The 25,962-nt window shown below is 37.3% G+C and overlaps 2 protein-coding genes across 3 annotated transcripts in view; one reads left to right on the top strand and one right to left on the bottom strand.

The window, feature by feature from the left end:
• cpne4b (copine IVb) overlaps positions 1-25,962 on the top strand; it is a 147,439-nt gene that overhangs the window by 56,508 nt on the left and 64,969 nt on the right. The window contains exons 9-10 of the mRNA XM_003200571.7: positions 14,399-14,485; positions 18,335-18,394. Coding sequence (XP_003200619.1) covers positions 14,399-14,485; positions 18,335-18,394 — 147 coding nt within the window. The remainder of the gene's footprint in view (positions 1-14,398; positions 14,486-18,334; positions 18,395-25,962) is intronic.
• LOC141379055 (uncharacterized) lies at positions 1,767-9,427 on the bottom strand. 2 transcript variants are annotated; one of them, XM_073931623.1, is made up of 2 exons: positions 9,003-9,427; positions 1,767-5,935 (listed from the first exon to the last, which is right to left on the bottom strand). In XM_073931623.1, the coding sequence occupies exon 2, from the start codon at positions 5,888-5,890 to the stop codon at positions 4,040-4,042; it is 1,851 nt and encodes a 616-aa protein (XP_073787724.1). In that variant the 5' UTR covers positions 5,891-5,935; positions 9,003-9,427; the 3' UTR covers positions 1,767-4,039. The 2 variants fall into 2 exon arrangements, with proteins under 2 accessions (XP_073787724.1, XP_073787723.1); XM_073931622.1 differs by having other exon boundaries at positions 1,767-6,417.

The following is a 25,962-nucleotide window of genomic DNA, read 5'->3' on the forward strand; positions in this document are numbered from 1 at the left end:
AGCACATGTTTCACGCAACGGATGCCCTTCCAGCCGCAACCCATCTCTGGGGAAACATCCACACAAACTCAATCACGCTCATACACTACAGACAATTTACCCTACCCAATTCATCTGTACTGCATGTCTTTGGACTGTGGGGTAAACCGGAGCACCCGGAAAAAACTCATGCGAACGCAGGGAGAACATGCAAACTCCACGCAGAAATGCCAACTGACCAAGCTGAGGCTTGAAGCAGCGACCTTCTTGCTCTGAGGCGACAGCACTACCTACTACCTACCTACCTACCTTTTGTTAGTCTACACAACAAAACCATTATTATACAATAACTTGCCTAATTACCCTAACCTGCCTAGTTAACCTAATTAACCTAAGCTTTAAAATGTCAATTTAAGCTGTATAGGAGTGTCTTGAAAAATATTATTTACTGTTATCATGGCAAAGATAAAACAAATCAGTTATTAGAAATGAGTTATTAAAACTATTATCTTTAGAAATGTGCTAGAAAAATCTTTCCACTGTTAAACAAAAATCATGGAAAAAAATATACAGGGGGCTAATAATTCTGACTTCAACTGTATATGTGTTCAGCTAACTCTTTTTTTGGTCACACTTAATTTTTAGAAATTCTCACTAATTCTTCACTAATTCTCATTCGATTATCAGTAGACTGTTTGGTTGGGGTTAGGGTTGGGGTTTGGGTTAGGGTTAGTGTAAGTTGACATGTACTTGCAAAGTTTCCAGCCTGATCTCATGAGTAAACGTATGTATTTTACGTTTTGCCAGTTTAGTGGCTAATTCGTACGAAATCATACGAGTTCAGTCGTATGAAAATGTAGAATTTTAAAAAGGAGCGGTGGCACCTAACCCCAACCCCTAAACCCAACCGTCATTGGGGGAAAAGAAAATCGTACTAAATTGTACAAATTAGATCGTATGAATTCATAGTTCAGCAAGAAGGAAAGAGCTTTGAGGAGTATTAAGGAAATATTTGCTCACTACAGTACTAACTTATCGATAAAGATGCCATAAAAATGACACCCAAGGGGTGCTTTGAGACGAAATGTTTATTTATTTTTTTAACTGTCCAAAATGGAAGGCACAGGATTGGATATTGAGAAAGCGAAGGACACATCTATGCAGCCTTTGAAATTCAATCAGTTTCTGCCTTGGAATGTTGCCCCCAAAAGCAGCATTTTAAAGCGTTCAGGTGCAGCTATTGTTTTAACAACCACATACTGTATGAACACTCTTGCAACCTACCAAAACACATTAGCAACTGCATAGCAATAGGCTTACAACCACTATGAACACCTTAGCAATCACATTGTGACATTCTGGCAATTAACCAGAATATAATAGCAACTACTCAATAACACCCTGAAAACTAAACAGAATGCCCAAACAACTGCCTACTTTAACGGACTTGAAGACTCTTGGAACGCAATAGCAAGACAGATAGTAACTACATGGCAGCTAACCAAAGCACCTTGTAAGAATCAGCTCTTTGGTTTAAATCATGTTTAAACTTTGGGGATTCGAATCAAAGATTCGAACATGATTCACATAGAATTATTTAAAGCTTACACTCAACTTTAGTATTTGTCCAGCAAATAGAACGTTTAGTGTAAAGCAATCCTGTATTATATTATTACGTGGCCAACAATAACAATATAAAAACAGTATCTAATTATTTAATAAGCAAGGTAGCAGTATCTGAAGCTGAGGCATTAACTTATAAAGCACACAACACACCAACACGGATCTTAAAACGAAACAAAAGTTTATTGCTACTCTATAACACAAAGTACTAATCTACGTAAAACAAACAAACGCACATACATACACACACGCACAAGCAGTTTGAGGAGTTTTGGCTGAGTGGATTTAACTTCTAGCCTTTGCTAAGTTCTTAGCATTGCAACCTGAGAGAAACCATAAAAGCAGAGAATTTCGCTATTCTTTACTACTTAAACATAATTCACACCAGAGTCAGCAATGGATAGAAACCTTGTTTGTGCTACTTGCGTTCTGATGTAATTTGGTTTCCTCGACTGGTCCAAAGGGAAATCCCGGCGAAGCTGATTGGTCAGCGTAGCAACTTCAGTGACGTGATGGAATTCCCTTGTCGGTGAAGAGGGGTTTCCTTAGTCGGTTGCTAGGGATACGGATGTTGGACAAGGCAGCGTTCGAAGTCCTTCCTGGGTTCCTGTAGTTAGGATGAGTTTCAGAGTTTGGATGTGTTGACCCGATGGCTTGTTGTTGAAGCGGTTGCACAAGCAGATCGGGGGTCGAGCCGGCAGCAAGTGAAGGTCGCGGTCTGCTCCGTGATGTAACGAGGCTTCCGGCGAGGCGATGTAACGGCCACAGCACGAGAAGAGCGACGTCCGGGCAGCGACGGCGGTGACGACTGGCAAAGATGACCGGCAAAAGACGACGATGAAATTTCTTTGTTCAAAGTTTTATAGGCTTTGGTAGAGGCTGGGTCTACACAATACTTGTCCAATCAGAGAAGGTGCGGGGTGGAGTCACACCCCAATTCTGCCCTCTAGAAGGCCGGGTTGACAAATTGTGTTGGTGCTGCTTTGATAGCATAGTTGTTAAAATAAAGTCTCATAACATGGACACCTTTCATAATATGGTTTCTTCATATAAACCAATGCATTTGAAACTTTCCTAGCTTTCAATCAATACCAAACATGAAGTATGTCATAAACATTCTGTAGATTTCATTTGTCACTGAGGGCTATTACTCAAGAACTATCTATAACAGTTTTGTTAAACACATGGAACATGTACACACAAAAACCTACAGAAACATAAAGTAAACATACATTACTCAAATAAACTGTTTTACTTAAATGTCCATTAAACTTTGGAAGCGTTTCTGATCGCTTCTGTGTCTGCCTGAGAATGTGTATTCCTTGCAGACGCCAAAGGACAAGCGAACCAAAAGGTACTTCTCAAAAACCGGTTTGGTGGGTTTTTGATTGTAGAGCCTCTTATTGTTTTAGGGTGTAAAGTTAATTAACACGCAACTGTGATGTTGACTGGCTAGGTACCCTGTGGATTTGCCTTTTGCTGGGTGCCTGTGGATTGCTTTGAAAATGAAATCAATCTCAGACTCGTAGGCACCAACCAATCTTTTAAGGATAACATGGTCTGTGGCTTGTTCGGTTCTGGAACGATCCGTTGACTCCCCACATCCCCCATTTGGATGGTGATGTTCCTGGCATGAACATCGGCAGACACTGGAACAAGATGCATAGGTAGAGAGAGAACAGACACACAAGACACAAACCACATTTCCATTCCATAGACTGAGTTCTGGTGCAGGTTTTAGCTTAAATTGTTCGGGTTAAGAACACAAGGTGTAGTGTAACATTGCCTGAAATAATTCAAATTTAGTTATTTAGCTAGTTTACTTCATTGCAAGTATGGAGTGGCGCTAGCTTCAACTTAAATAAGCAATAATTCTGCAGCAATTGACACTAATTTGGGAGAAGGAGTCAATCCTACTTTTAGGCCCTATGCATGAATTTGCAGGAGTTCCCTGTAGAGGGGCCTGGAACTGCAAATCAGTTAGGGAGAGAGAGAGAAAGGAAATGAAGGGGCACAGTGATGCAACAAAACAAGGTAGGTTAAAAACCAGCAAAACAGTGTTGCAAATGTGGAGTGGATCCTCTCTACTAGAAGTTGTTCTAGCAGTGCTGTAGAGGAGAAAGTATTAGTGTTGTGTTTAACTAGGTGTTTCCCTAGAATGTCAAAGGTTATGTTAGTATGTAGAGGGTAGAACAGTTGATCTGTGTCAAGTTGTGGTCCTCCCCCATTTGTTGTTCAATGATGATGGAGCTGTCAAATGTTCATCTAGAAATGGAGGTACCGGAATTTGGCATGGGTCAGGAAGGGTTTCAGGACTGAACTGAGGTTTGTCGGAGGAGTGGCAGACGACCAGAACGGCACTTTTAGAAACCTGAGGGTTTTCACCTGCAAGTGTTTGTTGGTTCAGGTGGTTGTTGCTTCTCCGCTCGGCAACTAGTCAGGCTGAATCTGCTTTTTCCTTTTCCCGTTTCCTGTCCTCCTCTATGCATTTGAGAAACTCTTTCATCATCAATTTCACCAGTTCTTGAGGGTTAAATCCCGGTGGGGCATTTTCCTCTTGCTGGGATTGAGTCTGAGCGTTGTCAGGGTGGAAGTTTTTGGAGTACCTTCGTTGACTCCTTGGACTTGATGATCCAGGGTTTTGATGTCTTCCCTTAGATGGTGACCAGCTTTTGTTTGACCCCCATTGGTTTTTTTCCTGGTGGTGTTCAGGTGAGCGTCGTTGTCCACGCGGTCCATCCCAGTGACTGTTCCTCTGTTTGAATCTCGTGTCAGCGTAGGAGTTCCATTGTCTATTGGACAAAGATGCATTCCACTCTGGGGATGGTGGTCTCACGCTGTTTGAGCGTTGGGCACCCTCTAGTGCCAGTTCTGGATGGGTGTTAAAGTCAAAAACTGTGGCAGTTTTAGTGTTTTTCTCTAACACCATCTTTTGTTTGTCGTGGGCTTTCTGTGTCAAATCTCGCAATTGCTGGATGCTCATTGTTCGTGGGCATGCGAGTACTCCGAGATGTTGGCTTACTGCAGGATGGAGGTTTCTCAGGAAGAGAATCTTAAAGTTCAGGTCTTCTTCCATATTCGGTTCGTTGCGAGTTCCGAAAAAGGCTTGCCTGAGTCGGTTGTAGTAAGCATGTGGGGACTCATTGCGAGCTTGTTTTGTCTCCAGAGCACTTAACAGTCCTTGATCTGATTCAGGGTTTGCAAACTCTCTGATGAGGGCTTCTTGGAGCAAGCGATAATCATTCTTTACCCGAGCTGGTTGTCGGTCCAGGAAGCTGCGCACCTCAGTGCTGGATGTGGCTCGAAGCAAATACAGTCTTTCTTTATGAGAGACATTGGGTCTCATTTCCAGGTGGAAATCAATGTCTTGCAAATAAGCGTGGACCTCCAACCCACCTGACACACTTGGAGTAAACTTGCCAATGTTTCTGGCCAGCTTGTCAAGGTCTTTAAGGTCCAGACTGTATGACGATCTGTGACTGGCTATCACAGGCTCTCGTCGCTGTGGGGTAAGGTAAGGCTCTTCAGAAGGTGTTGGCGAAGATCTTCGGCATGGTTTCTCACCTCTTTCAATAGGTGAGAGCTCAGGGACAGGGGATCCTGTCCTGCTTGGCAGGGGCGAGGCTGGTGCACATCTTGTCTTTGGAGGTTCATAGCGCAGTGCATAGGCATGCCTGAGTTCACTGGCAGACTCCTCTTTGATGTCATCCACTTCCTGCATTAGTCTGTCGATCTCATGTCTTGCTTCGCTCAGGTGAGTTTCAAGGGCTTTGATTCTGGCCTTCTTGTCTCTTAAGTCCACCTTCGCTTCCTTCAGTAGCTGTTCAGCGTAATCTAGCTTGTTAGCGACGTCAGCGTGGTCTGCTCTGGCTTGTTCTCTTTGTTCTGTGATGGCTGTTAGGGCTTCTTGTAGTTTGTCGATCTCCTCTGTGGTACCTTCATCCACCTCATTTGGTTGTTGAAGACGTTCCTGAGCCTCTAGCTCTAGCTGCTCGGTGCGGGCTTGCAGGCGTGTCAGCTTGTGTTGGAGTTGGGAGGCGTGTCTGTCACTCAATTTGAGGGTGGCTATGAGTGTGTGACTCAAAGTACCAGTGATTTTGGCCAGCTCCTTGTGGTTGAAGCTTTGACTTGGGTCTTGCTTCATGATGCTGTCTATGTTCTCATCCAATTGGTTTTGCGTCAGGGGCTGCAGTGTTTCGGCAGCTTTAGGGATGAGACTGCCTGTTACAACGCTCAGCCATGTTTCCAGGTCCTTCCAGTGGCCAACAGGATCTTTGGAGTGAGCCATGTTTTGCGGCGGGGGGGAGGACTTAGGATTTTAACTGACACAGACCTTGAAGAGAGATAGAGAGGAGAAAGAAAAAAAAACAAGGTAGAACAATGCAAACAGAAAAGGAGAAATGTTAATGTGCAATGTTAAGTGTGTTCTAATGTTGAGTGAAGTGTGGTTCTCTGGAACTGTGGCCCTCTGGTGGGTACGCGTGTCTAACTGGTAGTCTCTGTGGAAAGAGTCAGTAGCACAGACACAGTGAGAGAACAAAGAAAAACAAAAGTGATAAGGAGACTAAGGAGTAGGGTGAAAATCTGTAGTTTCCACTTTCCTAGAGAGAGGGTTCCTTTAGCTTTTGTTAAATATAAAAATAAGATTTCTAAATACCAGGACTGAAGTTGCTATTAACTTTCTTCTGAAGTGACAGAAAGTAGGGCAACAATAACAGTATTGGCTTCTGAATAGGATTGACTCCGTACACCAAATAAATTGTTTCTGGATGCGTGTTTAGAATTGGATTTAACGACGCCTATCTTCTTGGTGACCTGATGAGTGAGAAAGGAGGGGTGAGATCAGACAATTTTAACAATTAAAAGTGTTCAAGTGTCCCAAACATCTATTAAATGTTTCTGAAATTCTCTGCTTTTTGACTCTCACAAGCACAATCCTTAAACCAGCATCAATAGTCCAGTAAAAAGAAGATAGTTAGTTGAAAGAGATAACAAAGGAGTTAGTTTCTCTTAGCATTAGGTGTAATTAAGGATGTCAAAACAATGGCACTGTTGAGTTGATACTTCAAGAAGTGTTGGTTTTATTGTGTTATATAGTAACCACTTAGCCTACGTATTAGAAAAATCGGAATTTTCCTTTTGAAGTTGGCTAATTGGAGGGCTACTGCTCTAAGACTAGGCTCAATGATGGCTTAGGTTGGTACCATTACAGCTCACTGGGCTGCACTGTCCAATTGCATCAATGAAGCAGCAGGGGGAGCACTGTCTGTAAGCAGGCTTAAAATAAACTAAATTTAATAGACTAAATTCAATTTTGAATTGAACTTAACTTGTAAAGTTCAATTAAATCTGTAAGGTGGTAATAACTTTTATAAGTTATCATTAAAATTTATGAAAACACTTATGACTAAATGTAATTATTAACTGTTATTAAAATGATAAAGCCATACATCAATGAACCATTAATGAAATTAAAATTTCAAAACAATGAAGTTGGTTAGAGTAACATTTAATGCAGTTTATCATTAAATTAAACAATAAAAAATTATTTAATCAGTGAGTCTTATCCGTATAAATCAACAATTATAGGAAATGGGTGTTCCTAGATGTTGATGAATGAAGTAAGTATTTATACTTGTACAGGTCAGAGAGCATTAATTTATAGTCATGAAAACAAAACTATAATTCATCACTAATAAAACCAACAGCTTATGCGAGTTCAAACTGATTAAATTCAACAGGCCAGGTATAGCAGGAAAAACAAAAATTAAATAAAATAATAGTGATTAAACTCAGCAGATAGATCGTGCACACTTTGATTAACTTTGCATTTGTTAACTTTTCTAAGGTGAGTAAAGAGAAATAACTGAGATGCAAGAGTGATTTCAAACATCAGCCATACAATGCATTTAAGACCACTAAATGCTACGTGCTATCTATTAGCCTTCGCTGCTACTGGAAATGCATAGACTTCAATGCAAATGCGTTAGCGTTAGTTTAGCTTAGCTTCACGCTATGCTTTTTGTTTACAATTCAAGCTGGCGCTGGCGTACTGCACATGCGCGCTTGAATGTAATTCCGGCAAGTCTCTCTGTACTTCCGGACCAAGGTTGCTGCTATGGCAACGACCACAAAGTGGAATAATAGCAAATTTCACAGTATCATTTGAGATGGCGGCGCATCTCACACTGTTCAAACAAAAAGCACTAGTTAGATTTTATATCTTAACTGTACTGAACGATTCTCAACTTATGAAAGTGAGATAAAATTAATCAACAGGATTTCTGAGATTAATACAAATCGTGACAGAGATATGGGGGATCTCAGCACTCTGTGTTAAGTCTGTTTAGACTGCAAACACATCCGTGGAATCAAACCACAATTTCAATTGATCAATTTCAAAACTTCTCCTATAAACTACGCTAGGCAGCTCTCTCTGAGCTCCGCGTTTTAAATAATTTACTAAGTCTTAGCAAATTACAGGGCAACAAGAATTTAGTTAGCTATGCTAAATCAGTTACCAGGAGAAAACACAGTTGAGTTTCCATCCGGGAATCGCGGCGTACGAAATCATACTGTGAAGGCCTTATATAACGTTATGAGATAAGCACAAAGGAATACGCTTTGTCTTTCTCTACATGCGCTTTAGAGCGGCTTACAGTGTGTCTCGGCGGACAACTTAAATGACGTTTTACTTTCTTAACAACACTAAATGCAGTCAAGCAATAAAACAAATGGTACCACAATGAAATTGTGCAGTAACAAAACTTCTGTTCTTTCTTATCTATTCTTTCCGGACAAAAATAGAAAAGATTAACAACGTGATTTCTGGGTTTTGTGCTTTAAAAGTTAGATCTGCTTGCCCGCATTCTCCACCACTATGTAAGAATCAGCTCTTTGGTTTAAATCATGTTTAAACTTTGGGGATTCGAATCAAAGATTCGAACATGATTCACATAGAATTATTTAAAGCTTACACTCAACTTTAGTATTTGTCCAGCAAATAGAACGTTTAGTGTAAAGCAATCCTGTATTATATTATTACGTGGCCAACAATAACAATATAAAAACAGTATCTAATTATTTAATAAGCAAGGTAGCAGTATCTGAAGCTGAGGCATTAACTTATAAAGCACACAACACACCAACACGGATCTTAAAACGAAACAAAAGTTTATTGCTACTCTATAACACAAAGTACTAATCTACGTAAAACAAACAAACGCACATACATACACACACGCACAAGCAGTTTGAGGAGTTTTGGCTGAGTGGATTTAACTTCTAGCCTTTGCTAAGTTCTTAGCATTGCAACCTGAGAGAAACCATAAAAGCAGAGAATTTCGCTATTCTTTACTACTTAAACATAATTCACACCAGAGTCAGCAATGGATAGAAACCTTGTTTGTGCTACTTGCGTTCTGATGTAATTTGGTTTCCTCGACTGGTCCAAAGGGAAATCCCGGCGAAGCTGATTGGTCAGCGTAGCAACTTCAGTGACGTGATGGAATTCCCTTGTCGGTGAAGAGGGGTTTCCTTAGTCGGTTGCTAGGGATACGGATGTTGGACAAGGCAGCGTTCGAAGTCCTTCCTGGGTTCCTGTAGTTAGGATTAGTTTCAGAGTTTGGATGTGTTGACCCGATGGCTTGTTGTTGAAGCGGTTGCACAAGCAGATCGGGGGTCGAGCCGGCAGCAAGTGAAGGTCGCGGTCTGCTCCGTGATGTAACGAGGCTTCCGGCGAGGCGATGTAACGGCCACAGCACGAGAAGAGCGACGTCCGGGCAGCGACGGCGGTGACGACTGGCAAAGATGACCGGCAAAAGACGACGATGAAATTTCTTTGTTCAAAGTTTTATAGGCTTTGGTAGAGGCTGGGTCTACACAATACTTGTCCAATCAGAGAAGGTGCGGGGTGGAGTCACACCCCAATTCTGCCCTCTAGAAGGCCGGGTTGACAAATTGTGTTGGTGCTGCTTTGATAGCATAGTTGTTAAAATAAAGTCTCATAACATGGACACCTTTCATAATATGGTTTCTTCATATAAACCAATGCATTTGAAACTTTCCTAGCTTTCAATCAATACCAAACATGAAGTATGTCATAAACATTCTGTAGATTTCATTTGTCACTGAGGGCTATTACTCAAGAACTATCTATAACAGTTTTGTTAAACACATGGAACATGTACACACAAAAACCTACAGAAACATAAAGTAAACATACATTACTCAAATAAACTGTTTTACTTAAATGTCCATTAAACTTTGGAAGCGTTTCTGATCGCTTCTGTGTCTGCCTGAGAATGTGTATTCCTTGCAGACGCCAAAGGACAAGCGAACCAAAAGGTACTTCTCAAAAACCGGTTTGGTGGGTTTTTGATTGTAGAGCCTCTTATTGTTTTAGGGTGTAAAGTTAATTAACACGCAACTGTGATGTTGACTGGCTAGGTACCCTGTGGATTTGCCTTTTGCTGGGTGCCTGTGGATTGCTTTGAAAATGAAATCAATCTCAGACTCGTAGGCACCAACCAATCTTTTAAGGATAACATGGTCTGTGGCTTGTTCGGTTCTGGAACGATCCGTTGACTCCCCACAACCTCCTTGTGTAGCTCAGAGGATATGGTTTATTTTTATAGTCTGCAGCTATATATGCTGGTGAGTTTGTCAGTGTGAAACCACAATGCTGTTACATTACGCTGCATCTTCTCTTATGTACACCTTTGCAGGTGGTGTGAAACTGGCCTGACACTATTTATCTTATGTCTCACTTTGTAAGTTTTCTTTATTTTTGTTCTATTTGTTAGGTTTCTTTCTATTCCTATCTCCTATTCTTGACTCATCCTATGTGTTTTGGAACTGTCTGTCTGTCTGTTTGCATCTCTCATATTCTTCTTTTTGACTTCCTTTTGTCCTTGATTATATGGAGGATTCTGATGTATTGTCACTGTGGACAGTGTTACCTGCAGGGACAGTAATGAGAGGGGCTATAGGAAGAAAATGACACATAATGGAATAAACTGAGAAAAGAGTGGTAGAAGAATAAGAGTGAAGAAAAAAAGGTGACTTCTAAAAAGCACATGCGAGAAAAGTTGGATGTGTATTTGTGCTGTGTCAGATGACTGCAAGGTCATGTTTTGACAGTTAAGTGTTGTAGTCATGAACCATACTGTCTGCTGATAAGAAGTACTTCAAGAAACAAACACCTCAAGGCTTTTGTTGTTGTCTAACATAACAGATTTGGGGAACTTTTGATGCAGTTTTTAGAAACTTTTTTGATGAATACAAGGCATTTATTTAAAATAGAAAACCTTTAGTCAGTCTTTAAAAGTCTTTAATGTACACTTGACTATTTTTTGATAGCTGTGGTCCTTCATTCTTATTGGTTGTAAATTAAAGGCAATAATAATTTCTCTACAAACTTACATCTGTAAGCTTATTATATCATGTTAATGCCTTCTTCTCCAAAGGACTGTTTAAGCAAGCTCACACCTGCCTACCACCTCTCACCGTGAGCAACTCCGACAGAGAAAAGTCCAGAGTCTAAGAGTTTGGAGTGACCATAGAAGAGGACTATTGGTCAGCCTCAAAGAGGTTCTGGCAAAACTGTTAGGTTCTCATGAAGGGGAAGCAGTTCTTTTCCAACACTGGTATAGTTTAAGTAAATAGCTGTTGACCTTGACTGGCTATGTTATACCCGTTTCGAAATTTGTCACTCGATTAAATGAGCATTATCAGTGGATATCAGCTGATAGATACAGTATGGGCCTGTAGGGGCCTTCTGCGCCTACTGGCAGGCTCAGAAGGATGTTATCATCCACCCATATGGTTAATCAGCTATACTAATTGAGAAGACTCCAGATACAGATCTGTTTTTACATTACTGTGACGGTTGAGTTTACGGTTGGTGTAGGGGTAGACGTTAATGAAATACAATTAATGGGAAATTTTATAAATAATGTAGATAATTCTAGTTAACTTCCAACACCAGTTGTATGTGATCTATAGCTGATTAACAATGCAGACAGTTAGTAATCTCAAATCCACTGCCATGCCTTTCCAAGCAAAACTGAAATCATTAAAGTAGTCTGCAAGCTCTGCAGTGTGGATGAGATCGATCCTGACTACCTAAAGTCTTTGGATGTGGTGGGGCTGTCTTGGTTGACACACCTCTAAACCACCACGTGGAGTTTGGAAACAGTACCTCTGAATTGGGCAACTGCGGTAGTCCTCATTTTTAAAGATACTGGTGGGTGTGTTTCAACTAAATAGGGATCATATTACTCATAACTCCCCAGAAAAGTTTATGCCTGGAAGCTGGAGAGGAGAATGGGGATTTCTTCCAGGTCATGGAAGCCTGGACCAGCTCTATAACCTCACTATGGCACTCGAGGGTTTGTGGGAGTTAAGTCATGGGAGTTAAGCTCAACCAGTGCACATGTGCTATGCCTCTTGTGTTATCCTACCTGTGGAGCAAGAGTTTAGTTCACATTGCTGGCAATAAGTTAAAATTGTTCCCAATTCATGTTGGTGTCTGGTGGGGCTGCCCTTTGGCTTTGTTTAATATTTTTGTGGAAAGAATTTCCTATATGCAGCTTGGGGTAAGAAGAGGTCTGGTTTGGGGTTCACAGAATTTCATCTCTCCTATTTGCAGATAATACTGTCACATTGGGTTAATTGAACCTACGTCGTCAGCATGCCCTGGGGTGGTTTGCTGTTAAGTGTGAAGCAGTGGAGATAACAATCAGGCCGTAGTGCTGGTTTGGAAAAAGATGGCTTGCAATCTTCAGGTTGGGAGAAGTGTTTTAAATGTATCCTGGATGCTTAGGGAGTTGTTCTGGGCTTGTCACTCTGAGTGGAGGTGCCAGAGAAGACACACTGGAGGGACTATGTATCTTAGCTTGCATGAAAACACAGAACGCGAGGAATTGTCTAGAGAGAGGGAAGTCTGTGGTTCCCTGCTAAAAATGCTGGCATAGCAACACAGTCCCTAACAATGGTTGAATGATGTATTTTGCTGAATTACACAAATGAGAATAAATTTGTTTTTTTATTTTTATTGAATTCATCTCATTTTATGGTCTAGTGATGAAACTATCATCATTTTTAAAAACCTGCTTAAACAGGAGCATAAAATGTATAAAAATAACAAAAGTACACACAATAATGTAAACTTATTTATTTATTGACCTATGATGTGAGATTTTAGTTAGCCATTTTAAAAAATACAATTAGGACCATGGGAAACCAAATAATATTTATTACATTAAATAACAATAAACCTCAAAGCTGGCACAGAGGTTATATACTAATATCAATATTACTGCTATTCAAAATCTAGGAATTAGAACCAAGATAAACAAATAGAACATTTGGAATATTTTAAAGTTTTATTAAGTTTTTAGATATGGGACTGTAGCTGAGTTCTGTTATTTAATAATGCTTCTTATAAACCTGCTTGTGCTATGAAGGAGATCACTCTAGTATAAACAATAGTGTTGAGAGAACGGCATGTGTTTTAGGGACATATCATATATTGTGTTAAAGGAATGAATGAATGAATGAATGAATGAATGAATGAATGAATGAATGATTGAATGAATGCTTAAAAATTTTTTTGAAAAAGATAGTATCTAATGATTTAAATTACCGAAAATAGCATATATGACCTTTTTTGTGTATTGTGTGATAACTTATATATATTAAACAATAAGCCCCAATAAACAAGTAAAGGAAAATAATTTTAAGGATTTAAAATGCATTTAAGAGGGATTTATTTATGAAAGTAAAAAAGGAAAGAAGAATAATTGAAAATCGAATTGAAATAATTTGTTCTTATATGAGCTATTATTTGTATTTTTGAATGAACGAGTGCCTACAGTAAGTTATGTTCAGTTATGAATTGCATAAATCCTATATACTTTATTCAGTATTGTCACTTCAAAACTGTAACATTTCACTAAAACATTCAGTAGTTTGCATTACCGGATATTCTGCATATACAGTCTTTGGCATCTGAATGAATTTGCTTCTCTTTTTTTTAAATCTATTTTCAGCTCTGCTTATTAGTAGTCTAGTCACTGTGGCTTTAATTTCCATTAACTTCATATTCGCCATCGTTCCCTCGAATGCTCAGAGGAGCAAAGTCGATGGGCCTCAACGTGCACCTCTCATTGCATTTGTTAAGTGGAATTCCTCGACCATCAGTGTATAATGATTGCTCTGCGCTTACAAACAGGTGCCTCATTTTCAGCTGAAAAAAATCTGATGCTTTCATTCTCTAGAGGTGGAAGAAAACTTTTGAATGTTCTTCAAGAAGATCTAATTTAACATCTTTACAGTAGGCTAAGATAATTGTCTGTGCATCATTTAAAATTACTCCTGTAGTTTTGATTGATGGCATCATCAGGTTTTCCAGAACCTTTTCACAAACATTAGTTTTGATAAACATTTCTTTTTTTGCCCTGACAGGCATCATTACAAGAGAAACTACAATCTGATCTGGGCCATCAACAATAGCATGCTTGTGAAAGTCTTTCTTTCAGTGCTACCTTCCATCCAATCAGTCTTACGTTTTCTAAAAGACCATTTTTCCGAAGAACTGCAGAATGTTATACTTAGTCTTTTAGACATCCATCTGTCAAATGTGCTTCTCAGCCTGTGGGCACAGATATTTCACAAGCACACCTCAGACCTGAGATGAAAGTCCTGTAAGCCCAAGCGGTCCATCATGTGCACAGCTGAATAAACGACATAGTGCTGAAGTGTTTTCTTACTGTAACATTTTTTTTTCTGTCAGATCCAGTGGGAGTGTATTAATCCTAAGTACCAAGTGAAAAAGAAGAACTACAGAAATTCTGGAATGGTCATTCTTACCCTGTGCAAGGTGAGGAAATATATATGTAAGGCATATATAAATGTGTAAGGGATAATCAATGGCTTGTGTGGTTGCCTTTGTGAAGTGCATTCAAATCCTTTAATGCATGGCAAGCCATTGGTTATCCTATTTTTTCCATAGTCATTAGCTAAAGTAGGCCTTAGTTTAAACTAGTTTTGCTGTTTGCTGTGCAATATTTGTCAGAATTTTCATCAGTTTTGACATAAATCAAATTTCTAGTCCCTCCATTAAATTAGCAATTACAGGCAGACAGACAGAGAGAGATTAAGAAGAGAAGAATTTTGAACACTTTTGCAGATATTTACATTAGATGCCGCCTACGCTGTTTTTGTCCATTGGAAGGAATGCGCCAACAGAGCTGCCATTTTAGTACAGGGTAGTTTTTTTTTTTTAAATGAATGTTGGACCAACGTGCAGTGGATGACTGGCCATCCAGAGCTATAGATATATAAACATTTTTACATATATTTATGAACGGGAGTTTTCCCAGTAGTCAATATGCCAATTTTTTTTTTTACATAGCGAAAATTATAATTTGACATCACTTTTCTATATCAATGGATGAGTGACCGCATGAGCATTGTCAACAAAGAGCATGGGCTCTATTTTAACGATCTAGGCTCAAAGTCCAAAGCGCAGGGTTCAAAAGCATTAAAAGTTTCCAAAGATTTGTTTCAAAACTATTTCTAAATTAAGTTTTAATTTCCAGCAAACAAATAAATTAACAATGATAACAAAGTGAGGTTAAAAAACTGAGTGATATCCAAACACACGTGCTATGCCCCATATGGTCCAAAACCTGACAAGTAGTCAAATCTAAGCTTGTTTTTATTAAATCAAATATAAATGTGCATATATTATATAATACTGCTAATAATAATAACATTATACAAAAGCAAATTGTCGTGAAAGAACCGAAAAAGACATCTTGCGACTTATTGCGCAAGGCATATGATAGGGCCTTATCTGTTGGTTTGCATGAAAATGTATTATCTCCCTCCCTGTTAATTTTGATCTAATCCCTGTCCTGAAACACACCACTCTCCTGCTTTTACTTCAAATTCTAATGGAGGGAGCGAGTCGTTTGTCAATGAATCTCCATTATGAATGATTCGTTCGAACCATTAATATACCTGCGTCTCAATGTGCATATCCACCTTTCTGATCTAAATGGTAATATTCAGTAATTTAGGGTGGACAGTATGCTAATTGTTATGTTATCGGGCACCATTATAATTTTACTTCAAAAACTAGCTGTTACTTCACTTATGAGTTTACAAAGAATAAAAGTTTCTGAGACCGCACCATCTTGTTATTTTTCATTTACATTGTTTGCATTGTTTATATTATTCAACAAAACTAGCATAAAATTAGAATTCAGTCCAAGTTGGTGCTACTTTGCCCTATTGTCAATGCAGTAAATAACAGTATTATCATTAATACTTTGACTTGGAAAAAAAAAATGTTTTTTATTTACCTATAAAAATGTTATGTGTTATGCTTTGTTTTTTTTTGTTTTTTTTTTGCTCGTTACTACTCCTGTGTGCAGCACAAAAATCCAGCATCTTCAGATTGGCTTTAAGATGGTCTAAGATGGTCTGGCTGATATAAAGCTTGTCTCAGCGGGGGTGTTGCTAGATCAGATATGGTTGCATCTGGAAGTTAACGAAAATTATTTCGATTAATTTCCCATTAATTGTATTTTATTAACGTCTACCTCCACCCCAACTCTAAAGCCAACTGTCATAGTAACATAAAAACAGTAGTTGTACCGAGTAATTTCAATAAATTATATTTTTTAATGTCTACCCTTACCCTAACCCTAAACCCAATTGTCACAGTACTGTAAAAATATGAATTATTGATATACAGTGTCATAAAAAATGCTGCTAAACTGATGTGCATACCGCACTCTAGGCTGGCTGTGTATCCAATCTAGACTTTATCTCTTGGCATTGAGCTATTCGCGAACCTGCTGCTGACTGCTTAGGGTGCAGAGTTTAAAATTTTTAAAGACATGCTATCCTCATACATAAACTGCCAATTTGACTTTAAAATGAATATATTCTTGTTTCAATAACTACTTGATTTGTGGCATAATTGATGAGTATTTTTTCTAATTTTGTGGATTTCCTGTCTGCCATTAACCATCCTCATTGGTTTCCTGTGCAGCACATGCTAGTTGCTATGGTACTGTAACTACAAATGTTTGGAAGAAGCGCATTCAAACTGTGATCAAAACTGACTGAAACCAAAGTCCCTTTAAGGCATGGGTCTGAAACTAGATTCCTGGAGGGCCGCAGTTTTGCTCCAACTCTAATCAAACACAGCTGATGCAACTAATTAGGGCACTCAAGACTACTAGAGACTATTTAGCAAATGTGAGTTGGATGTGGTTGGAGATAAACTATGCAGAGCTGCAGCCCTCCAGCAATTGAGTTTGACACCAATGAGGCAAGTCATTTCACTCGCCGGACATCTTTGAAACGCCTCTAAGGCAGTATGCTCTGGCATTCTGTCTGAATGAGATAACCTTAAATTCTCCAAAACTGCTTGCCAAGCTTAAAACTAAGCAACAACTGTCTCATAAGTTTAGTTTCTAAATTTTTAAATCAAACAAAATCTTTTTTAGGGTGCCCAAGCTGATGTACATGCGCTCTCGAAAGAAACTAGATTAAGACACCAACCACCCTTATGGCTATGTTACACATTATCATTCTCTGAATAAAGTCTCGTCAGGTTGCGCTGGTCTTCAGAAGTAATTTACAACTTGGTCTTGATGGTAAAGCTCCTCTGGAAATAACAGTCACTCTTTGTGGACATTTGAGTAGATCCTGCCATGCAGACGGATTGTACCTCGCGTTCATTTCATACAGATGACAAAACCAAAAAACGTTTGTTTTCAAGTGCAGTTGGTTCATTTATATTCGTTTTTAAATATTTCTCAAATGATGTTTAACAGAGCAAAGAAATGTTCACAGTATGTCTGATAAAATTTTTTCTTCTGGACAAAGTCTTATTTGTTTTATTTCGGCTAGAATAAAAGCAGTTTTAAATTTTTTAAACACCATTTTAGGGACAAAACTATTAGCCCCTTTAAGCTATATTTTTTCTTGATAATCTACAGAACAAATGACTGTTATACAATAACTTGCCTAATTACCCTAAACTGCCTAGTTAACCTAATTAACCTAGTTAAGCCTTTAAATGTCCCTTTAAGCTGTATAGAAGTTTCTTGAAAAATATCTAGTAAAATATTATTTACTGTCATCATGGCAAAGATAAAATAAATCGGTTATTAGAAATGAGTCATTAAAACTATTATGTTTAGAAATGTAGTGTCTAAAAAGTATGGTCCAAGCTTCTCCCCTGGAAAAATGTTAATCTATAGTATGTAGTATTCCTATAATAATGCACACCTTTCAGCCAATCAGAATCAAGAATTTTAACAGACCATGGAATAAATATATATAAATATATAAATAAATAGATAAATAAATAAGGTCGTTCATTCCATTGTGGTGACCCAAAATTAGTAAAGGGACTAAGTCAAAAAGAAAATGTAATGCACTGTATTTAGTGGTTCTACAAAATATTTAAATTATAATTGATGTGGTACACTATTAACTGTTATATATTCACAAAATAAACAGTAAAAAAGTTTTTAATAAAGTAAAAAGTGAAAAAACTAAAACAAAAAAATTAAACAAAAAAAAAAAATAAAATATATATTTATATTATATGCACACAACTGCTGATGTAGGATTCACACAACTGGAGTTGATTGTTGACTCATCAGCATCCAGCATAACGAATAATATATTATCTGCTTTTCAGATCATTAAGATGCACTCTTTCCTGGATTACATAATGGGAGGTTGTCAGATTCAGTTCACAGTAAGTATTGGAGAGTACTTCACCCACTCAACCATCAATAAATGTAAATTGTTTATTCAGGCAGTTTAGTTTGCAACTGAGCATCCACAGTTTGGATTCTGTGATTACTGTATTTACAAATTTTCATGTTATTTCAAATCTGTATGACTTTTTTTGCAGAATTTTTTTTGCAGATTTGCACTGTCTGCTTTTTTTATGCAGCTATAATGAATAATGAATGCCTCAGGTCTATTTAATGAATCAGTTATTTTACTCAGTTCACAAAACCTGGCTAAATTATTAGTTCATCATTCAGTAATTATTTTAATCTTAAACTAAATCTATTTTGTGAACTCAGATGACTTTAAATATTATTATGTATTCATTTTATATCTATAGTTTGTCCAGAAAAATAAGGCTTTGCTTTAGTCCACCATTCACTTTTACTACAGATGTTACTACTTCAATGTGTTCCTTGTGCCGCCATTCATGCCGCGGCGACGGCGGTACTTGATGCGCCAGCAGCATTTGACCGCTGGGTGGCACTTTAACCACAGATATTCAGCTTTGCCTTTTCACAATGCTAAACAGACTGTTCTGTAGGCGTAGCTTACTGTATGTGATGTGATGTGTTCAATTAAAATATAATTTTAATATAGTTTTTCTGGTAATAGACATGCTCTTACACTATACTATGCTGTAGAAAAGATACATGGTTAGAAGTCAAAAAGCAAATATAAGAATTAAGTTATTAGCCTTCAGTGCCCGATTAAATTGCGTTGGGGTGAAAATAATGTTTTGATTTCTTTGACTATCATGGCAATGTTATAATCTCAAATCTTAAACGTGCGCATATGAAAAACAGCAAAATAATATAGATTATCCTGCCGGTAGAGCACATCACCTCACAGTTGTGAACTTGCGATCACCTCAACTTACATTTATTTTTTTTTTACCTGGTTTATTGTAAACTTATTAAGTGCAAAGAGGATTCGTTTTGAAAAATAGAATTGAAGAAATGAAAGACAACTAAAATGAAAGCATAAACATTCAGTACAAATAATTAGTCTTAAATAAATAAATAAATAAAGCAGTCTTTTAGTCTAAATATAGAGAGATGTAGTGTTTGCTATTTTGATAGAACTAAGACTAGACATGTTCATTTATATTTTTAATTTACGTTTTTATTTACATTTTCGTTGTTGATTATATTTACGATCTCATTTTATGTTTCAATTATAGTACATAATAACAAACGAATAATGAAAATAAATGAATAATGAAAATAGGACATAAATTAAGTCTGGCAGGTTTATTTTTAATAATTTAGTTTCAGTTCCGTTTTTTTGTTTTAAAACGTCAATGTTCTGCTTTAAAGTATAACTGTTGTTTTGTTTTGTTTTTTTACTTAATCGCTCAGTATGTTTTGTATTTTAATTTCATATTCAGTCACCTTGCATATGCGTGTGAAATATAATGCCGCATAACCGCGGAAAAAGAAGAAAAGGCTGTCAGTTAAAGCTAATTAATCAAAATTGGCTATATTAAAATACAGCATTTATGTTAGGCAGAGTGTGAACAAACTAAGGCTAACATATGTGCTTGCCTTTTAATGCATTTAAAAATATTTGCGACCTTTTTATAGGCTACAGGCAACTGGTGTATTATGTTTTTTTTTTTTTGTATGGTAAAGGACAATGCACATTATGTTATTGATGTAAACCTAGGCTAAAACTTACCATTGATAAACGTGACCTACTTTAAGCAGATCACTTAAAGTGTAATAAAAATAATGTTGCTGCAGGACATAGGCTAAATGAAGTCCCGCAAGTTTATTTTTAATAATTTAGTTTCAGTACTATTAATTTTTTTCTCAAAACGTCAATAGCACCTTCAATAATCTAAACATCAAAGATGGACCGCAAGATGTGTTGAGTGGCTATGTGGTGAAGAACAATGGCAAAGCTAAGTGTGATTATTGTAATAAACTAATAAGTTATAAAGCAGAGTCCCGACCAACAGGACTAAGCATATGCGGTTGGCTCATTCTTCACAAATATAGAATTAAAATAATGGCGCGTTAGGTTCATTGTGCATCCCGCAGGTGCAACCAACAAGGGTTGTGCATTTGAGTTTAACTTTTTGAGCGTTATAAGCAACTCGTTGTTAGATTTTATTTAAATATATCGAGCCGAAACTAAGCAGCGCGCATTCTCTCCGCCTCCTCATTTATAACCAGCTGGACACGCCACTGAAGCAGGAGAGACACTCCGTCGTTCATAATCTTAGCTGATGTGTCGGAGTCGAAAGAATATATCAAAGAGGAATGTTCTTTTGACAGTCCCGATATGTTCAATCTTTTTTTCCCTGTCATTTCTCTTCAGCAAATTATATTTTTAAAGCTGCATGATTCTTTTAAAACCGAAAGGCAGAGCCCGTCAATTGGTGTTTTTTCATAAGATACTCCTTTATGAATGTTTTATTTTATGAGTAGTCTTTAATGTGCTTTTTAATAGTTTTATTTTATTCAAAGCAGCACCTAAAAGCGATTTTATCCTCAAAACGTGGCATGAGAGCGATGCATGTCATGTGTCGCATATTGCCTTTTTTTTTATCTTTTTGCATAAAGGTTTTAATCAAAAGACAGGTAATTTAATTACTTTCGATGTGCTAAAATATTTGTTAAATAAATGTTATTTCAAAAAAAGCATATGCAATGTGCTCTGACAGGTAATATCCGATTCTTTCTCTCTTTCAAGTTCAAAGCAAATTTGAATGCCAAAGGATTTTAGATATGCATATACAAGACTATGTAGTATATTAACATCAACAAATTAATAAAATAAGTAGCAAATGAGAAATAAATGACAGACAAGTTGATAAAAACAGACATTATCTCTAATTATCAGAATTGCAAGATTAAAACAGCTGAATATAGGCCTAAATAATCTAGAAAGCAACTACTGCGCGCTGATATTTCTTCTTCTTTTTTTCCAATAACGAACAATTTCAACCGCGGGGAGATACCGACAGCTTGATTTGCTGTATTTTCTAACATGTTAGAAGCGGGCAGCGGACATCAGCTAGCCGTAAAGACGGGCCGGCACAAAAAAAACATGGCTGCCGGTGGAGAAGCGGCTGTGCCCTCAGCAGCTGATTGAGACGGAGCTGCATATCCTGAGTGCACTAAATACTCCGAGATCCGGGAGAAATTCTACCCAATAATCCAACACATACAAAACAACTTTGAGTCCCTGTCGAACAGAACCCATCTTACTGGGGGAGTGTGTGTGCTGCTGTGTGTTCACCCAACAATACCCGCTCCTGTCTCCAACACACAAATACTGGAACTCTTTATGTGGACTTACTTATGATAATAGGCTACTATTATTACCTTTATCCTGTTTAATGTTATCAAAAATCTATTTTTATTTTTATTATTATATTTTTATTTTTTATTCTATTTTTATTAATCATTTTTTATTATATGTTATTTTCATATTTGTTTGCACTACTGCCCTTTTTGCACTGTCTTGTTTGTGAGACGCGCACTGCTTTGGCAAAACGAATGTACAGTTACTTGTCATGCCAATAAAGCACCTCAAATGTGAAAATAGCCTAGGCAACAAATAACAAATAGTAGTGTAATAATAACAAAAAATGCCCTTTTCATTTTCATACAATAGGCCTATGTGTGGGTTTTGACAATATGTGTTTAATTAAGCTATAAAGATCAGATGAAATGCATAGTGAAATATGAAATAAATGTCTCTTTTGCTGAAAATTTAATTAATCTATATATTTATTATTTTAAAAATCAACTCATTTTTGCCCAGAGAAAGAGGCGCGCGGCACTAGCGGACATGGGGTGCTTTTCCAAAAAAAGACGTACAGTAACTTGCAGCTGAACTATGCACAGTTTGGGGAAAAAAAGGATATAGTGATGCATGTCCCCCAAAACCCCTAGTTTCTCTGTCGCAGATCCATCATTTGAATCAGGTTAGTTATAAGTAAAACGCACATAATGATAAAGCACACCATCATCACGAGGGCAATTAAATAGACAACCTAAACATATTTTTAATTGTTTATTTACACTGTTAGACCTTACCAGGCTTTTTTACAGTAGAACACTGGCAACACTGTTGCCAGCTACTCACTGTAAAAGTTTGGCTACAGTAAGTAACTGGCAACAGTGTTGCCAGTTAATTACTGAAACTGAACCATTACAGTGAGTGGCTGGCAACAGTGTTGCCAGTTGTTTACTGTAACCGAACCATTGCAGTGAGTAGCTGGCAACAGTGTTGCCAGTTAATTACTGTAATAGAGCAGTAGTGGTAACTAACTGGAAACTGTGTACAGTTAATTACTGTACTGTAGTGTTACAACTCACAGCATTATACTGCATACACAATAGTATGTCAAGGTGTTACTAAAATTAATTAGTATTCTTACCTATTATTAATTCTTTAAATTAATTAAGTTGTAAATTCTCACAAATTTATTTTATTTTTTTGGCAGCAAACATATATAAAACAGAAAATGTATAACAAAATTAAGAAATCAGCAGATATAAATATCATCTTACATATTACTGAAAGCCACAGGTCTGCACAGAAAGGCTGCAGTCAAACTAACGTTTAAGCATGCAACATTCTGTCATATGGCTCTGCGAAAAGGAGTGGGATTAAACAAAATATTTAGAGATTGAAAAAGCAAGCAACTGGTCCATAATTTTTGTTCAGAGAGGTCATGGTTTGATCTTTGATTAGTCTCAAGCAATCACATGATGTGATTTCGCAGTTCAGAGTTTTCCAAGCTTGAACTTTCCAATGCTGCAAACTGTAAAATTTGTCGCATGAGCTATCATTCCAGGTCTGCAGCATTCACATGCGTATAAATGGAAGTCTATAGGGAGAAAAGTGCAGTGTGACCGGGACTTTAAGCTGTAACTCTAATTAAACACACCTGATAAAACTAATTAAGGCTCGTTAGAAATCTACAGGTAATGTTGAAGCAGGGTGGGAACTAAACTCTGCTGCCCTGCAGTTCTCCAGTAACTTGGAGTTTGACCCCCATGGTATATAGCAGGGGTGCTTAATCCTGTTCCTGGAGATCTACCTTGCTGCAGATTTCAGTTGTTACCCATATCAAACACACCTGCCTGTAATTATCACGTGGTGTTCAGGTCCTAATTAATTGGTTTAGGTGTGTTTGATATGGATAGCAACTGAAATCTGCAGAAGGTAGATCTCCAGGAACAGAATTAAGCACCCCTGGGGCCTGTTTCAGTAAGGAGGTTCAAACAACTCAGAGTTTAAACTTGAACTCTGAGTTGATTTACCGAGAGATTAAAAACTCTGAGTTTTCGGTTTCAGAATAGCTGATCTGAGTTGGGTCAATCAACTTCGAGTAGACCAACTCAGAGTTAAGCGCGCACACCGTGACTTTAAAAAGGCATTATCAATGGAGCGCAGACATTACGAGTGACTATGGCAACATCTTATAAAAGAGATCAGCATTTCTTTCTCCAGCTGAACTTGATGTTCTCATGCAAAGTTATAGCAAATATGAGCGTATATATTTGAAAAGAAGCAACCATCAGTGAAGAAGAAGTTAGCGTGGGAAAACAGCTGCTCAAGTTAATGTCTAATTTCACTTTTTAAGTATTTAAATATTTAAGTATAATAAAATAAGTAATGTAATTTGTGACGTTTATATTTTTTTTTAAACTTTTATTAGTTTTAAATGATTTAACAGTGCACTTGTGTGTCTGCCTTTTTTATTGATCAAGTGATAAAGGTTAATATAACATTTAGAAGGTAAGCAGTACTAAAAATAATTTTTAGAAAGAATAATAATCCCATTAATGTAGTTACAGTGCATGTCGAAGGGGAATTTAATTTAATTATTTATTAAAAAAGGATAAGCCATTCTCGTACAGTTCTTCTGTGTGTGACTAAAATGTAGGCAATAGCTATGTTTCCATCCAAATATATTACATAAATGTATGTGCAAAACTGGAATATTGCATAAAAGATGCGAATAAAATTCCATCCAACGAGTCAAAGAGAAAAAAAACGTCACTTCCTGATTAAACTGGCACCAAATATCAACAGTAAAAACAGAATTTACTGTGGTAGAAGAAGCTGCGTCAATTAATTCTTTATTTAGCCTAATTAATGTACTTGCGCCCCGATGTCAGAAGACAATGCTGAAACACAATGAACACGTGGGGGCGTCTGAAGCCATGAGACGCGGAGACTCTTGACACGCACCAGACGTTCGGAGGTAATTAATAATATACACTAATACTGAAACAGTTCAGGCATTTTAGAATGACTAAAACAATATTTAAGACGCTTTACAGTGTGCTCAGCCTGCTGGTTTGTTCATTTACACACATTTTCATTATCATATGATCATGATCTTTTTTAATGTACATACTGTAATTTGTTCAGTAAAAGTGTTTCCATCGTAGTTTATGCGCACATTTTCTATCGAATAAAAGTTTATCCTACTCAGTTATGCGCGTTTTTTATGCATATTATAAAAAATTATGTGCGTCATGACGTTTCTATCAATCGTTTTTATGCACGTATCCAAAATAAGCATTAAAATAGGTGTTTGGAGACGTAAGGCTAAGGCGAGAAATACCGCTTCATCTTTAAAAAAGGGGAGGAGACCGACAGAAACTCTGAGTTTAGAGAATAAAACCTGCTTCTGACCAGGTTAGATTCACAGAGTAAGTTACCACAGTAACTGACTCTGAGTTAAAGTTACCTCTCTTTCAGAAACAGGCTTGACTTACCCTGCTTTCTCGAGTTTAACAAACCTGCCATTTTGAAACGGAAAACCCAGAGTTTCTCTCATTTCAGGGTTAACATACTCTGAGTTTTCAGTTAACCTCCTTTCTGAAACAGGCCCCTGATATATAGCATACTTTTAAAGCAACTGCTAACATTTATCACAATCACTTATCCAATACACACACACACACACAAAGTGCTGCAGTGAAATGTGTTACTCTCTCCTCAATGCTGACCATGCAAAAAAAAAACAAAAACTGAACAGTAAAAAACACAAAATAATTATTTTAAATTTTAAAGTTTTAAATAATTAAAAGCTCTGTCAAATCTCAAAAAGTTTAAAATAATTATAGAAAACAAAAATAAAGTTGGCAACACCGAAAAACCAAAGGATCCAATATTTTATTGTTATAATTATCTCATGACAAAAAACTTTTTTATTGTTTCTAATATAAATTCATAGATGGAAACACAGCTCTGAAAAATACTTAGCAACAAACTCACAACCTGGGACCGGACAGTGGAGCTTTTGTGTGTGGATGGCTATGTGTATCATGTTTTTGTGATTCCCTGTGATGATGTGCACATGTTACCTTACTGAGGTGATGGAATTTTAATTTTGGCTTAGTTGCCAGAAAGATACATTCAACTGTTAGCATCTGTACATTATGGCAGTATGCAATATCCAATAAATACATATACTTAAACAAAAGTAATGTAAGAAGTTATATGAGGAGAGGCTAACTAGCTAACAATGTAGCTTTCAAGTACACAGTTCAA

The sequence above is a fragment of the Danio rerio genome, chromosome 19, assembly GCF_049306965.1.
Source record: "Danio rerio strain Tuebingen ecotype United States chromosome 19, GRCz12tu, whole genome shotgun sequence".
NCBI lineage: Eukaryota > Metazoa > Chordata > Actinopteri > Cypriniformes > Danionidae > Danio > Danio rerio.